General features: G+C 34.2%; 1 protein-coding gene across 6 annotated transcripts in view; it reads right to left on the reverse strand.

Annotated features, from left to right (window-relative positions):
• LOC146533389 (nucleolar protein 4) overlaps nucleotides 1–7944 on the reverse strand; it is a 148979-nt gene extending 141035 nt beyond the window's left edge. For 5 of the 6 annotated variants that reach the window (XM_085194628.1, XM_085194627.1, XM_085194625.1 and 2 more), the window contains exons 1-2: nucleotides 7818–7944; nucleotides 6767–7412 (exon numbers count right to left, since the gene is read on the reverse strand). In XM_085194628.1, coding sequence (XP_085050754.1) covers nucleotides 6767–7285 — 519 coding nt within the window. In that variant the 5' untranslated portion in view covers nucleotides 7286–7412; nucleotides 7818–7944. Of the gene's footprint in view, nucleotides 1–6766; nucleotides 7431–7817 lie in introns of those variants that run through there. The other variant, XM_085194624.1, reaches the window with a different exon arrangement.
• Between the last annotated feature and the right edge of the window lie 6370 nt (nucleotides 7945–14314).

Consider the following 14314-nt stretch of genomic DNA (forward strand, 5'->3'; position numbering starts at 1 on the left):
TTTATATCCACAATCAATTTTATATCAAACCTTTTTGTTTCTAAATCAATATTTTAAGTCATATTAGTGACTATTATTACTTGTCATTACCATTATGAATAGAAAAATATATTAAAAAAAAAAACAAAATTTCAATATATTACAGAAAACTAAGGTATATATTATTTCAGTACAACAAAATTTTAGGCACGTCAACAATTTTAGACTAAAGTAGCGTTGTCCCGTCAAAACACGTCGCTTGGTCACGGCAGGTAACACGCCGCGGGCGGTGCGGCATTCATTTTAATCAGGCGCGTCACCCGTTGGCCGATTGCCTGATGAATTATATCTGTTCTGCTACGTATTCTGACGCGCGGTGAATATTTTATTTTTGTTTTTTTTTTCAGCTTCACGCTGTATCCCGTATATAGTATATATCCCTTACCTGGATAGACAGACGGAACCTAACCGAAATTAGGGAGCACAATGCCTTATCATTTTCCGCCGAATCTTCGAAACATACGCAATGTTTCGAAGAGCTGAGTGGTGTTGTCTCGTTACCAGAACAATTAAAATGAAAATAAAAAATAATTCATACTTCCGAGTGGGTATTAAACCCACAACCGTTATGGGTATTGAGTGGGTTTTAACACCACAGCGCCACGATGGCATCTGAAATTTTCTTTTTATCTAGATTTTATAATTATTTTGTTAACATTATTATATATATTAATATTTGCATATTATATATCTTTGTATATAGCGTGTTATAAATAGGTTTTGTATCGACGAACGTGTAAGCCTTCGCTGTAACATGCGAATATCCGATCAATATTTCGCACGTATCGAATGTTTTACAAATACATACTCGTATGTATTTATATAGTAATTGAAGCTGGTGTTACGCTTTTCAGTCTTGTTTCTCTGCCTTGATGGTTGTTTAATATCTGAATCCAACTCTGTGTGAATATTTTGTACTAAGATATACCGTCGTAGTGCAGTAGCATAGCTGGTTGGATGTCGTGATGCAGGACATGAGTCCTAATGGTCTAACCACCGAGGATGCAAAAGATCGTGCAAAGTGGAGTAGGTTGTGTAGGAAGGCAGACCCTGGCAATAGCCGGGATTAATGCCAGGATGAAGAAGAAGTGCAGTAGCATAAACGGCTGTAAATGTGACGGTTAAGGGTTCAATTCCCACTCGGGGTATGAAATATTTTATATTTTTAATTCCTTGATTTAGTAACGAGGCAAGCGCGGCATTAAGTTCTTCCATTCAATACGCAATCCCTTAAAGGAAGGGTTTAATGGCAAAAAAAGTGTCCTTAAAGTGTTAAGAGAAAAGAATCTAGTGAGAATCCCTCTGTCTACCCAGTTATGGGCGGGATACAGCGTGAAAAAAGAAAAATTAATGAAAAACAAAACTGAAAGATCTTTTTTCTTTAATTTGCACGTATTTAGCATACAACACGAAATTGATTCTCGTGATTACATAATAGAAAATATAAAAAAAAATACATATAAAAATGATTGCCGACGTGACGAACAAACGTTAGGCGCATTTATAAAGAGTACCTACACGCTTCGTAGTACTAATCTGTTACAATCTGGTCCGAAGACGCGGAAGTAATTAAGACTTGTCAATGCTCAGGGTGTGACTCTCTCGACCGACAGACGATGTAATTAATGAAATGATCATTTATTTTAAATGTAAAGTTCATTTATTTGTACATGCTCAGTATTCAGCTTTATAGAGTAGGTTCGGTAGTATTAGGTTCTATTCGTGGTAGAGTTAATGTACCTATGTTATAAAAGTTTTAAAATATTTGCTGAACATATATTAAGGTTATAAAGAAAGTGGAAAGTGCGTACAGAAAGGAATAAACCATAATTAAGTTTTCAGATAAAACTAGATATATGTAAATATAATGTTTGTTTGTAATATTAGCAGTTCAGAGGATTCATAAATATTTTTTCTTTTTTTTTAATTCCACGCTGTATCCGCACGCAGCAAGGAAGGCACAGGAAACCTGGGAATTTAATGTTAAGACACTCGAAGATTAGAATTCTGGAGGGATTGCGTGTTGAGTTGCGGAACTCAACGACGTGCTTACCTTGTACCGGGTTATTGGGCTATTTCTGATATTGTGTGTTATATCATAGTAACAAACTTAATTAAGTTACAAATGAATGACTGTCGCATTATATAAAAGGTATGGTATAGGTATGTATTGTTTTTAAATATTTAAATTGTAATTTCAATTCTAGTTCAATATAAGTTAAATTTTTGTTTAAATCCTGTATACAAATTACTTGGGCTTAATACAAAATGTTTTAAGACATACAACTCTTATATGAGCAGAAACGGAGAACAGAGTGAAAGACGTCAGAATCTCGTCAACTTCTGAAATGTTTTTCTTATGCTTCACACTGTTTTTCGTACATAGCAGAGTAGGGAGGGTATTTGGGAACCTAGTGGTAATACTCCGTTCCAATTAAAACACTTCCATCCCCCCCGAATTCTCGAGACTTTATTCTCATTATGACATCATCTTAGTTATGACAAAATAAATAAATAAATAAATACAATATTATTAAAAAATACCTAAGATAGCCTTATATTAGAAAAAAAGACTATATCGATAGGAAATTGTCGTTTAATTAATCGAGAACGTGTAATAAACTCGATTTAATCGAAGTAATTCCATCGATACTTTCGATACAAATCATCAGGAGCGCATAATACCGTAGAAGTTCAAGCCGAACATCGATCGTTCGGTTAGGCTTTTCTACACTGTTGCTTTGTATACCTACTAGCTATATTATTATTTAAAATATTGTAAAAAAGAAATATATTGTAAGATATTTACTTCGAAAGTTACATATATAAATAAATAAATAAAAATAAATAGAGATAGAAAAATAAAGTATACGTATAGCTAGACAAACTTATATTTAAATAACAACATAATAAACTTATCACAAGTACTTATGATTACTTCAAAATCCTGATTGAACCGGTGCTAACTAGACTGTGTCCGTAGCGACAGTATGGTGGCAGCCTTATCGCCGTTGCGGCCGCCCATTGTTCAGAGCCCGTTTTTGCTAAAACCACGCTTCGCCTGGCGAATATAAATTGAAAAGCGTTTGTTTAAAGTTTCACGTGTTGACGCTGCACGCATAGATATTGCTCTATCCCGCGGGCATCCCGTGTAATCCCGCCTGTATAGCGTTGCTGCGGTAACTGCCGCTCAGAGACGACTATTGACGTGAATTGCATAAGAGGTGTTCGTGGCACAGTGGTATATGGTCTGACTGTAAATAGGATCGTTGCAGGTTCGATCTTCATTCTAGTAATTTAAATCGGCGTTAAGATGTGTTCACAATAGCAGTGTCTTCAAATTATGTCCTCTTTACGGATAGATGTGGTAGATGCGCAGAATTAAAAATTACTTTACATAAAACCCGCCAAAAAACTTCTGTTAATTTAATGACAGTTAAATGTAATTGATGTTGGAGGGAGTGACTGTGGGCACAATTAAGTACTATGAATGTAAAATAACATCATCATTATAATCATTATTAGTTTAATTATTTTTGGTATAGTCGAGAGTTTATTAAGTAATTATATTTGTTATACGGTAAAAAATAAATATATTTCTATTGATAATTGGAACCTGCAATCAATATACCGTTTCAAACAGCACCACGAAAACCATACTATCTGCCGACAATAAAAAGAAATAAAAAACAAAACAAACCAAAAAAAACGCAATGCAGTTTTAAATAAAACTTTAAAAATCCGAGATAAAACGTGCCAAGTGCTTTTAACTGGGATAGTGGAAAGTATTAATAATAAGCCTAGTCAGGTGAGACCTGGCGGGATCATCGGCTTTAATATACATGAAGCCGCAAATAATAAATGAGAGCGGGCGAGTGGACGCGACGTGCCCAGTGCTTGCTTGGTATACAGTATACATTCGATTACTGTTCCATGTAAAACGGTGTAGATGTATGTTTTTTATGTCTTTTAAATGTATTTTTACTGTGTTTTTGTGAGGTAGACAGAAAAATTGGGGTAGGTCACTCTATTCTCTTTAGAAATGTTACAAATTGGGTATGTATTGTGGGAAATGATGCACTTTTCTTATTAGAAGAGCAGATTTCGTAATCTCAGGCGCTATTATTTTATGTTCACGCTATATCCATCATATAGCAGAATAGACAGAAGAAACCTAGTGCTAAGACACGCCATTTTCCAATTTCTGCGCAATTTTCGTGATATTGTTTTAAGTGGTGGAACTCAACGCCGTGCTTTGTCTTGATATCAGAGCTAGAATAATGAAAATAATTCACTCCAGCTGGATCAGACCCACAACCATCACGGTTACAATGACAGGCTATATCGCAGTGCTACCATGGCCTCCTAAAATTGTACTTGTTACATAGTTTTGTTAGCCGTTCGACAAGATGCAGGAGATGAGTAAAGTGAAAATATAAAAAAATATCATATTTTTTTCTTAATTTCGTCTTTCACGTATTTGTCTCATTGAATTATCGATCAATATCTGTGTGCATACTGTAGTTGATGGTATATCAACAACAAAAGTATTTTATTTAATTTGGTCCAACCAGTTCTTTTTTATTAAAGTTTAACTAAAATTCTCCGTCATAAATATATTAAAATGCAATCTGAGCAAAGTTTAAAGTACCATGAAGTTAAAATTAAAAACGGTTTCCATTATTCTAAAGTAATATAGCTGAAAGGCATCAAAATAATAAAATCCACTGTAGGCACTGTACACATTCGTACGTTTATAACTCGCAAAGCAAATCGCTTTCTGCGATAACAGCGCTATTAAAGTCTCCGCAGATTACATCCTGTTCAAATTGTGAAAAAATAAAGACTTGGAACGAACGTTGAAATTCAAAATAACAAACAATACAATAAACTAAATACCATTTTACCACTAAGATATTATATTTTTTTAAGAAGAATCAGTCGTCGCGCAGGGGCACACGCATGTGCCTGTAAACGCGACAGGTTATGGGTTCGACTCTTACTCAAGGACTTGTAATATTTACTATTTTCATTTCTGTAATCAAGGCAAAATCACGGCGTTGAGTTCAGCCACTCAACACAATGCTTCCAGAATTCGGCGGAAAGTGGAGAACGGATTGTTTTAAAAGTAGAAGCCCTCTGCCTACCCTTCTTTCTGTAAGAATATTATTCTTCAGTAACTGCATAATATTTTGACGATTATATCGTTAATATGGTGCAGTGGCACAATTGCTAAAAAATGATGACTGTGGGTTCAATCGCTACTGAGAAAAATACTTACCCGCAATATCGATATTGTATATATACGAGTAAATGTCAAGAAAATTTAGAAGACTGTCTTAGATCGTTCCACCTATTCGTGGAACAATTTTTAAATGGTTTTTTTATAAAACTTATCCGTTTTTCCGCAAATGCAATCTAGATTTAAACCCGCTACCCATTAGTGTTATAAATGAGCACAGCGGCAGCGTCCCGGCGAAAGCACTAATGCACTGCGAAAGACGTTTGACTCATGACAGCACGTTTAACGATGAATCGTTATAATGACGTGTAATCTCCTCTGTGATTATGCGACCCTGGTACTGCGGTGGCACACATCACCTGTTTGTATGTCGTTTTTTTTTGTAATGATGACAGTTTTTTTTTTACAAAGTTTGCTTGAAGTTTAGTAACAACAATATAAGGTATAAAAAATGCTTAAAAATAATATATACAGATAAAAAAACATCTTTTACAAAATATAATAAAAAAATCTTATGTAAATGTAAAAGTTTATGAGAATGAAGGTTTGTTCAACTTTCACGCAAAAACTACAGAACAGATTAAGATGAAGCTTTACAGTAATATAGTTTATGCATTAAAGTAACACATAAACTACAATTTATATAAAGATTTTGTGTAATCTGTTCATAATATAACAATTAGCAAGCGAGGACGCGTGTGGGTCGATAGTTACACGGATATACGAGTATACCACATAAATAAAAAAAATAACCTTTATCCATTTTCAATACACAAATATTTCCACCGGGCTGTATAAGAAATCTTAACGAATTTACATTATTGTAGAGTTACAGTTTCACCTTACAATTTATTCTTACATGTACCTATGTAGATATAAACAGGTTGTGTAGATGCGAATCTAATTTAGCCTAAAAATCTTTATAAAAAGGTTTACATACGATTTAAATTATTTAGTTAGTTTTTTTCATGATAAAAGCGCGTTACTATAATATTTATTAAATTTCTTAACTATGAATGACCAGCTATAATACTACTTATAGATAGGTGTTAGTTCTACAAACAGAAAGACTGCTCAAAGATAATTAATACAAAATCATTTTTTTTAATTTAATGCAGTCCTTAGTGCTTATCTCGTCTGTTCAAAATATATATTAACAAAACAAAAATCCATAATTTCTAAAAACTTAGCTGAAAATTGTTATATATGTTTTATTTTAATTAGTGTAGACCCATATCCTATTTATAATTATTTACTAAAGTCAAGCGGCATTTGACTGATAAGTGCAGCAGCGTTATCTTGAAGTGTTTATAAATATTTAGTTTTAAAGATGTCACAATGAAATGCAATATCATGAAAAAATATATACCTATCAAACTCTCTAATGCGTATACTAAAATCAAAAATATGTTTTATTGAAATTATACAAATAACATTTATAAATGTAAAATTTAATTTAATAATATAAAGTAAATGTAACGTTACCTTTAACGGCGGGGTGGGTATATACAATGGAGGATCGTTCTGCGACCCCGTGTAGATCTCTTGCCCGTCCGGCCCTCGGCTGCAGCCTTCGGCGTCAGCGACGCTGTACCTGCAGACGATGCCGTCGGCGGGCTTCGCGTCGTACCCCGTCGGCCTGCCCACGTGGAAACCCTTCGCCTTCACCCAAAACCGAAATTTAGAGCTATCAGAACTGTTGCATTCCTCTCCGCGCAGTGTTCGCAAAATTCTCGCATACTTTTTCAGTGTTATAGTTTTCGTTTTTGCCAAATCTCCATACGTTTGGATCACCCACGGCTGGTAGGTAGAGAACAAGTCCACTTTTGGATCACCCGTCTGTATTTTTGGTCTTTTATTGTTGTTTTGCTCGTTTTTCTTGTCGTTCTTGGAACTACTGGGCGTCGATTTACGCTTCGAAGGTTTTTTGGGTGTTTTCTCGGGTATGGCTTCCTGAGTGAGTTTTTTACGCAGTCCACGGTCTTTTATCATGGCGGCCGCCATTGTTAACAATAACCGACACTACACAACATTCACAAGTTCAACCCCATTGTTTCAGTACATTCAATTATTAGTTCACTTCACAAAATGTTCAACAAAATTGTATACCCGCCAGGTACGACTGGTCCATCTGAAATAACGCTCCGAAATTGCCTATGGATTGTTTTCTACAAAGTTTCGAATTCGTAAAGTTTGGAGACTCGCGTGCGTAAAACTTTGAGAACGGGAACTTTTGACTGCCAACTTCTCACCGACCGAAAGGACTTTGCGAAAACTTTTCCCGGCGGTGACGGGGAAATGTTCTGACAAGGTCTTTATTCTCGGGTTCATTGCACAATAGTGATTGATTTAAAATTAAATTAATTGTGCATTTCTGCAAAATTATCACATTTTTTCATACAACTACAAAAAACAAACAAAAAAACGCAAAACCAAAACAATCTCAAAAAAAACCTAATCAGAAATCAACCCAAAACCAATTAGAAAACAATCCGTTTTTCCAAACGAAACTAATAATAATCAGTAAAAAGTTTACGTGAACAGGCAGCTTTAGTTGCGATCGCGGAACTTCCCACACAGCCACTCGCGTGGGGCGCGCGCGATGCACTGCCGGCCTGACGGGCCTGAGCGCGGGCCGGCACGTGCGGGCCGGGCCGGCGCTAATTGCCCGCAAAACAATCGGCCCGATCGTCCGGACTCAGGGCGGCCGATAATGCGGCCTTGCGATAACGCCATTGTAGAGATGGGACTTCGGCGTCGCTTCGTTAAGAATTGTGCATTATTTTTTATGACTTTTGGGGGATTTTTGATGATAAATATATAGTGTATTAGAATTTGTTATCGCAGTTGTATTGTGTTTTATCATATATGGTGGATATAGATTAGAAACTTATTTGTGGATTATTTATTGTCAAAATATCTTTTTTTCCATGGTCTGGTTAGATAGATGACACTAATTGCCTGCATAACAGTCGGGCCCATCGTCTGGATTCAGGGGTTGCGATTATATAGTACGATAACGGCGTTGTAGAGACGGGACGTGAATACTTTAAGAAAAGTTCTTTATGTTTTATATATATTTAAATATATTTATTAATTATTAGATATTGATATTGTTATTAGAATGCATCTTGTTATATTTTGATTATATATTTTAATTATCTTGTTTAATGTCAAATTCATCTTTTTTCCACGGTCTGGTTAGTTAAAAATGACTAATTACCCGTAAAAAATTCAGGTCGTCTGGATTCAGGGCAGCTGATAATGTGGCCTTGCGATACCGCTATTCTAGAGGGATATTATAGAGATAGTTAAGAATAGTGTATATTTTTTAGGGCTTTTGGGGAAATGTTTGTGGATTTTGTGTGAAGATTTTTTTTTATGGTAAAACGGCCTTTGAGGTGGAGATAGACGCGCTTTTTAAAGGTACCCATATCGTACCAACCTGGAAACACTGCCGCGGGTAGATCGTTCCACAGTTCGGTGGCGCGTGGAAGGAAATTTCTACCAAACCGCACAGTAGTGGAGTGCCACGTATCCAGATGGTGTGGATGATATTTAAGTTTGTGACGTGCTGTGCGGTTAGAAAATTCGGCGGCAGGTAACAGGTCAAACAGTTCTTCAGAACACTCACCATGATAAATGCGATAGAGAACGCACAGCGAGGAGACGTCTCTACGCAGAGCCAAAATGTCAAGCCTTTCACAGCTTACTGGGTCCTTAATGATTCGAACAGCTCTACGTTGTATACGATCAAATGGGTCAAGCTGATACTGGGGTGCACCAGACAAGAGATGAGAACAGTACTCCATGTGTGACCGAACCTGGGCCCTATATAGGGCCAATCGGTGTTTTGGCGTGAAGTACCGTCTCGCTCTATTGATGACCCCCAGTTTCTTCGAGGCCAACTTGGCCTTGCTTTCCAGATGATCGCGATACTGGCAGTCACTCGAAACATTAAGGCCCAATATGCTGATACTGGGCGCGGCTGAAAGGGGAGTGTTCTGAAAGACTGGCGATACGATAAAAGGGGTTTTTTTAAGTGTTTGATATTCCAATTGGAATATGTCATATTATGACGACATCAAGTATATTTTAATTGTCAAGGTATCTTTATTTTCATGGTCTGGTTTATAGTACATATTATGTTTTATGCTTTCATTTAAATCACAAAATTTCGGTTTTGGCAAAACTGACATATTCTTTTTTAAAAAAGAATTAAAAATAATGAATGCTTAAATTGATTATAGACTATTAAGTATATTTATTATAGTGAAGGTTACATTTAATACTGTATAATTTTCATTTGTAATTGGAAATATATATTTTATATAACAAATTAATTAAACGAAAGATGTCTTCTATGAAAATGGCTCACAAAGTGAGCAAGCAGTAAATGGTACAAGTCAATTGAAAGATTCCAGACGTATGGATAGAAAAAATAATTGAACGAATCTAGTCTCTCGGGTGCACTAAGTTACGTCACGTCTATTATTTCAGGAGAAGAAAAACATAAAGTTCCTTAATATTTGCTTTCTTTTGTTCTAAAATTTTGAGCTCTTTCAATGAGATAATAATATAAATAATGATGTAAGCAATAATAATTATTTAAATAGGTACTTAAAAATTATATATGTGTGATTTATCCGCTACAAAGCTGATAAATTTAGGGCGCTGATACAATTGATATTTATAAATAATATTAATACTTGTCCAATACCCCTGATACATATGTATGTATCGTTGTTTTATTCAAGATTGTATTTAGTAATTTCTCCTTATTTCCCTATAAATGGTAGTTTTTTTCATACTTATTGCAAATCGATTTTTTGAAATAATATTTGATTTATTATATTTATTTGATTTTAACACTTATATAATTAAACATTTTCAAAGATTTATTTTAAAATTCGAATCTAATAATCTAAGAATTTTCTAACGTTCTCTTATACAATACTTCTTAGAATATGTCCATTAAAAGAAAAAAAATCAGTTCAAAACAGGTGTTTGTTTATGCTAAAAGACGAGTATTATACATACATACGATTAAAAACCTTATTTCCAACGAAAAAAGGTTAATATTCGAATGTTGAATATATAAGATTTGTACATCCTTTTGCAGTACAGTGAAAGGCGCACGCGCATCCAGCGCGCGACTTGCGCACTAGTCCGCTGGCTTGCGCGAACAGTGCGCAAGTTATTAGGAAAACATGAATGTTTAGGAGGTTTGATGGAATAGCTTTACATAATGTTGTTCTTTGATTTTGAACTCTATTGCAATGAATTAGGTGACAATTTTGTTGTTATGTGCTCTTCGCCTGAGCTTTGATTAGTAGCCATTGATGAGTAGACAGCTAAAAATACTGTGGAGCTGGAGACTGACTTATGTCATTTATGTTTTTTTCTTTATGTTGGCATGCAAGGGAAAAATTGATAAAAAAATGTAGATATTTAGAAATATATACAAATATTTAAAAAAAATATTTATAGGCTGTGGTTTATTTCACATAATATATTTTTTTAAATAAAATTTTAACTTTATGTATGTTTTTTTTAATAGTCAGGGTCTATCTAAATTTAATTTTATTTACTTTTTTTTAATTTTATGCCCTTATAAAAAAATATGATACGATAAATAGACTAAAGAATAAAAAATAAATGTTTTTCATAAATATTTTTCTTTAAGGCAATTTTTTTTGCAGATTAATTTTCTCGTCCGAATGGGCTTCAGTGTTGCTTCATTAGGTCGAATTTGTACCAAGTCTTCATAACCATGAAAGAAGTGTCTATAGATCATATGGATTTTTACAAAGAAATTCCGTGACACTACAAAAGATGGCGTTAATGGGAATATATTTATACAAAAGCCAGCCAGCGGCGTATGAGTCGAATTTAAAGTGACAATTTCGTCATCTTCTTTTGTCTATTTAATAATATCAGATAGTTTTTTGTTTAGCATATATTTGAAGTATTTATGGTCTAGCATACTCGTATTTATATATTTCTTTATTTTTTCCTATACATGCAAAATCCTCAGGCCATTTTGCTTCTTTATTTCCCGAGTTTTCGCCTATTTAATGAAGTTGTATTCTGGTTGACGGAACCTGATTGATGCAGCTTGCTATAAAGAAATAGCTGTTTCTCCATTGACTAATAATAAAAAAATATAATTCTTCCGCAATATGTTTCAGTATTCTTTTAGGTGCTTTCTAATTAAAAAAAAATCTAATTAATACAAAAATCTAATAAATCCTTCAATGGCTATGCAAAAGATTGATAATTGTTTTACGTAGGTCAATAAAATTTTATTAAACTTCTGCCTACCCTGCTGTGAGCGGGATACAGCGGGAAGCTGATGTATTTATTTATTTAGTAGGTGGTATTTACTAGGTATAAGACATTCCAAATCCTACCTATTTATTTAATTTATAATATTATCTACACCGTATTTAGTTATCTTGAGTGGTTATTAAATCATTATCGTAGTATTGCACAATACTAAAAGTTTATTTTAACCTACCTGACTATTTTAATATTGTTTTTTTTATAGGTAGTGCAAGAAGAACTCAATTCACTTTGAAACTACATTTAAGCATAATATGTTGGTTAATGTATAGCTATCTTAATACATAGTTATTATTTTATTTTTACTTAGCAATAAGAATTAACGGTACATTTTAAGTACACCTTTTGCAATTTTCAATAAGTTATAATATTTTTTAAACTTTTACAGTTTTATTGCTCTTGTTAAAAATTTATACGGTTCATAAATAAGCTAAATAATAAGTTACAATATTCAATATCAATATGTATCTTGTATGATGTAATTGTATCTAATATACTTATATTTGCTATTTGTTATTAATATCCGAAATGTCATGTAAAAGAAGTTTTATTTTGTCTTATAATTCATTCTTAATATTTCAAACTTAATATTTCAATATTAGTAGTATCGCATATAATTTGTAGTAATTTCACAGATTTCATTGAATTTTTAAGAGGCTGACGTGTCGCCGACTCTGTGTCCGACTGAAGACTTGCTAGTTTGTGGGTTTGATTCCCAATTGAGGTTATATAAATTAGTTCCGCCACTCAACGCGCAATATCTATACATGTACAATGTACTCACATATAAAATACATGTATTTTAGTAGAACATGTAATTTAAAATCGAACCTGTATTTAAGATTCAACGTAAAACTATCTGCAATACTACACCTATAGGTTATAGGTATAGCTGAGCACGTAGAGGTTATGGAGCGCAATGTACGGGACGCTGCGTTGTCGGGCCGCGCCTCGGTGAATCATTGGGTAATGCGGCGAAACTCTCACGCTACGGTTTAATACTTTACTTTTATTATAATTTTCTATCCTTTTCTAGATTATTAGGGATTTAATGTTTTGTTATGTTCTTATGTGTATTACTAAAGGCCCCCTTAACTTCAACTTCTTAATTAATTATAATTTCAGCGTTCTACGTCGCATAATGCTGTACTTTGTGTGTCAGTTACTCAGTAAAAGAAGAGTTTTGTAAATATATAATGTATGACACATATAAATATTTTAGCATCTTAGTAGTAAAACAAGTTATTTTTTTCCCATACGAACTTTAGAACACTGTATTGTGTTAAATCCATCGCAACCATGACAATAAGTAAATCTACATTGATATATGAAACACTAGCGGCCCGCCCGCAGCTTCCCCGCGTGAACTACGTTATTATTAATTTCTGTCTCTATGAGTACCTACGTCCTATAAGTGACGTCCATGCAAAATTTGAGACTCCTTGCATTTGTAGTAACGAAGTTTCATACAAACTTTCCACCCCAAAATAACCTCTTAGGAGCCGAATTTTGCAAATTCCCGTCTTAGCGAGCACCTACGTCTTATAAATAACTCCTATGCAAAATTTGAGATTCCTTGCACTTGTAGTTTCTGAGATTTGAGTGAGTGACCTTTCGATTTTATATATATAGATTTATAATAACCTTTAAAAAATGCTATAGTGATAAATATTACCTACTGATCGGCAATATTTATCACTAGAGCGGTATGTAGATCTATAAATATTTACTTTAGAAATGGATGATTGCTTATCACTCTTCTTATCAATGTTAGTGTACCTTCGTCTTTGTTAATGCTACAATGAAACATAGTTTTAGGAATATATGAATTAAACTTAAGCAATATTTAAAAGCTACTATCAAAATGATTCAATCGCGCTACACCCGAGCGGTGAGTGGCGCTCGCCGCGGCTGCTTTGTTCCCGCCGCGCCCAGGGCTACCGCTTTATTAATCACACTCTATTATTTATTTTTTATATATATATTCCTATCCTATACATTACCATCTGGGGCGTGTTTCGGGAATGAGGTGTTTTATATTAACTGCTATAAGGGTAACTGTATTAGATATTATGACAATGTCTTGTGCCTTTTTTTATATATCGTATAGTTAATAAGATAGCTGAATTAACAATCTGAAAGAATTATTGTTTTGCATTATTAAAAAAATCGATACTAATGGCACTGATTCCGTAATTAAAGATCAAAATGTATATGAGATAAATTAGGAAATACTTACTAGTTAACGAAGGAAAATTCTTATATCATCGTAGTCATATACGTAGAGGCATAATTCCAAATTCATGTAACTGTTATCTTTTTTACTACATTTTAAAATAACCGGGACAGCATTTGAATATAAGTGTAATGATTGTAGATTCTAATAAGTTGTTTTGTATTACCCCGCTCCCCGCCCCGCGATAATTCTGATTGTTTAATTCTGACTGAAAATGAATTGGATGTTTTGACACCATACTTCCTGCACCTACACATCTAAATGAATATTGAAAAAGCGAGATTCTATAAAACATTAAAGAAAAAAAAACAATAAACATTCAATCAGCGCACAACCCTGCACCCGAAGCGGGCCGTTAGCAATATCGCTGAGTGCGCGGCACCGGCGCGGCACGAGCGACTCCGCGCCTAATTTACTCCGCCACCGCCTGCGCGCGCTGCTCGCCTGGTACG

Source organism: Heliconius melpomene, chromosome 12, assembly GCF_056956725.1.
Source record: "Heliconius melpomene rosina isolate 202511_hmr_F chromosome 12, ASM5695672v1, whole genome shotgun sequence".
NCBI lineage: Eukaryota > Metazoa > Arthropoda > Insecta > Lepidoptera > Nymphalidae > Heliconius > Heliconius melpomene.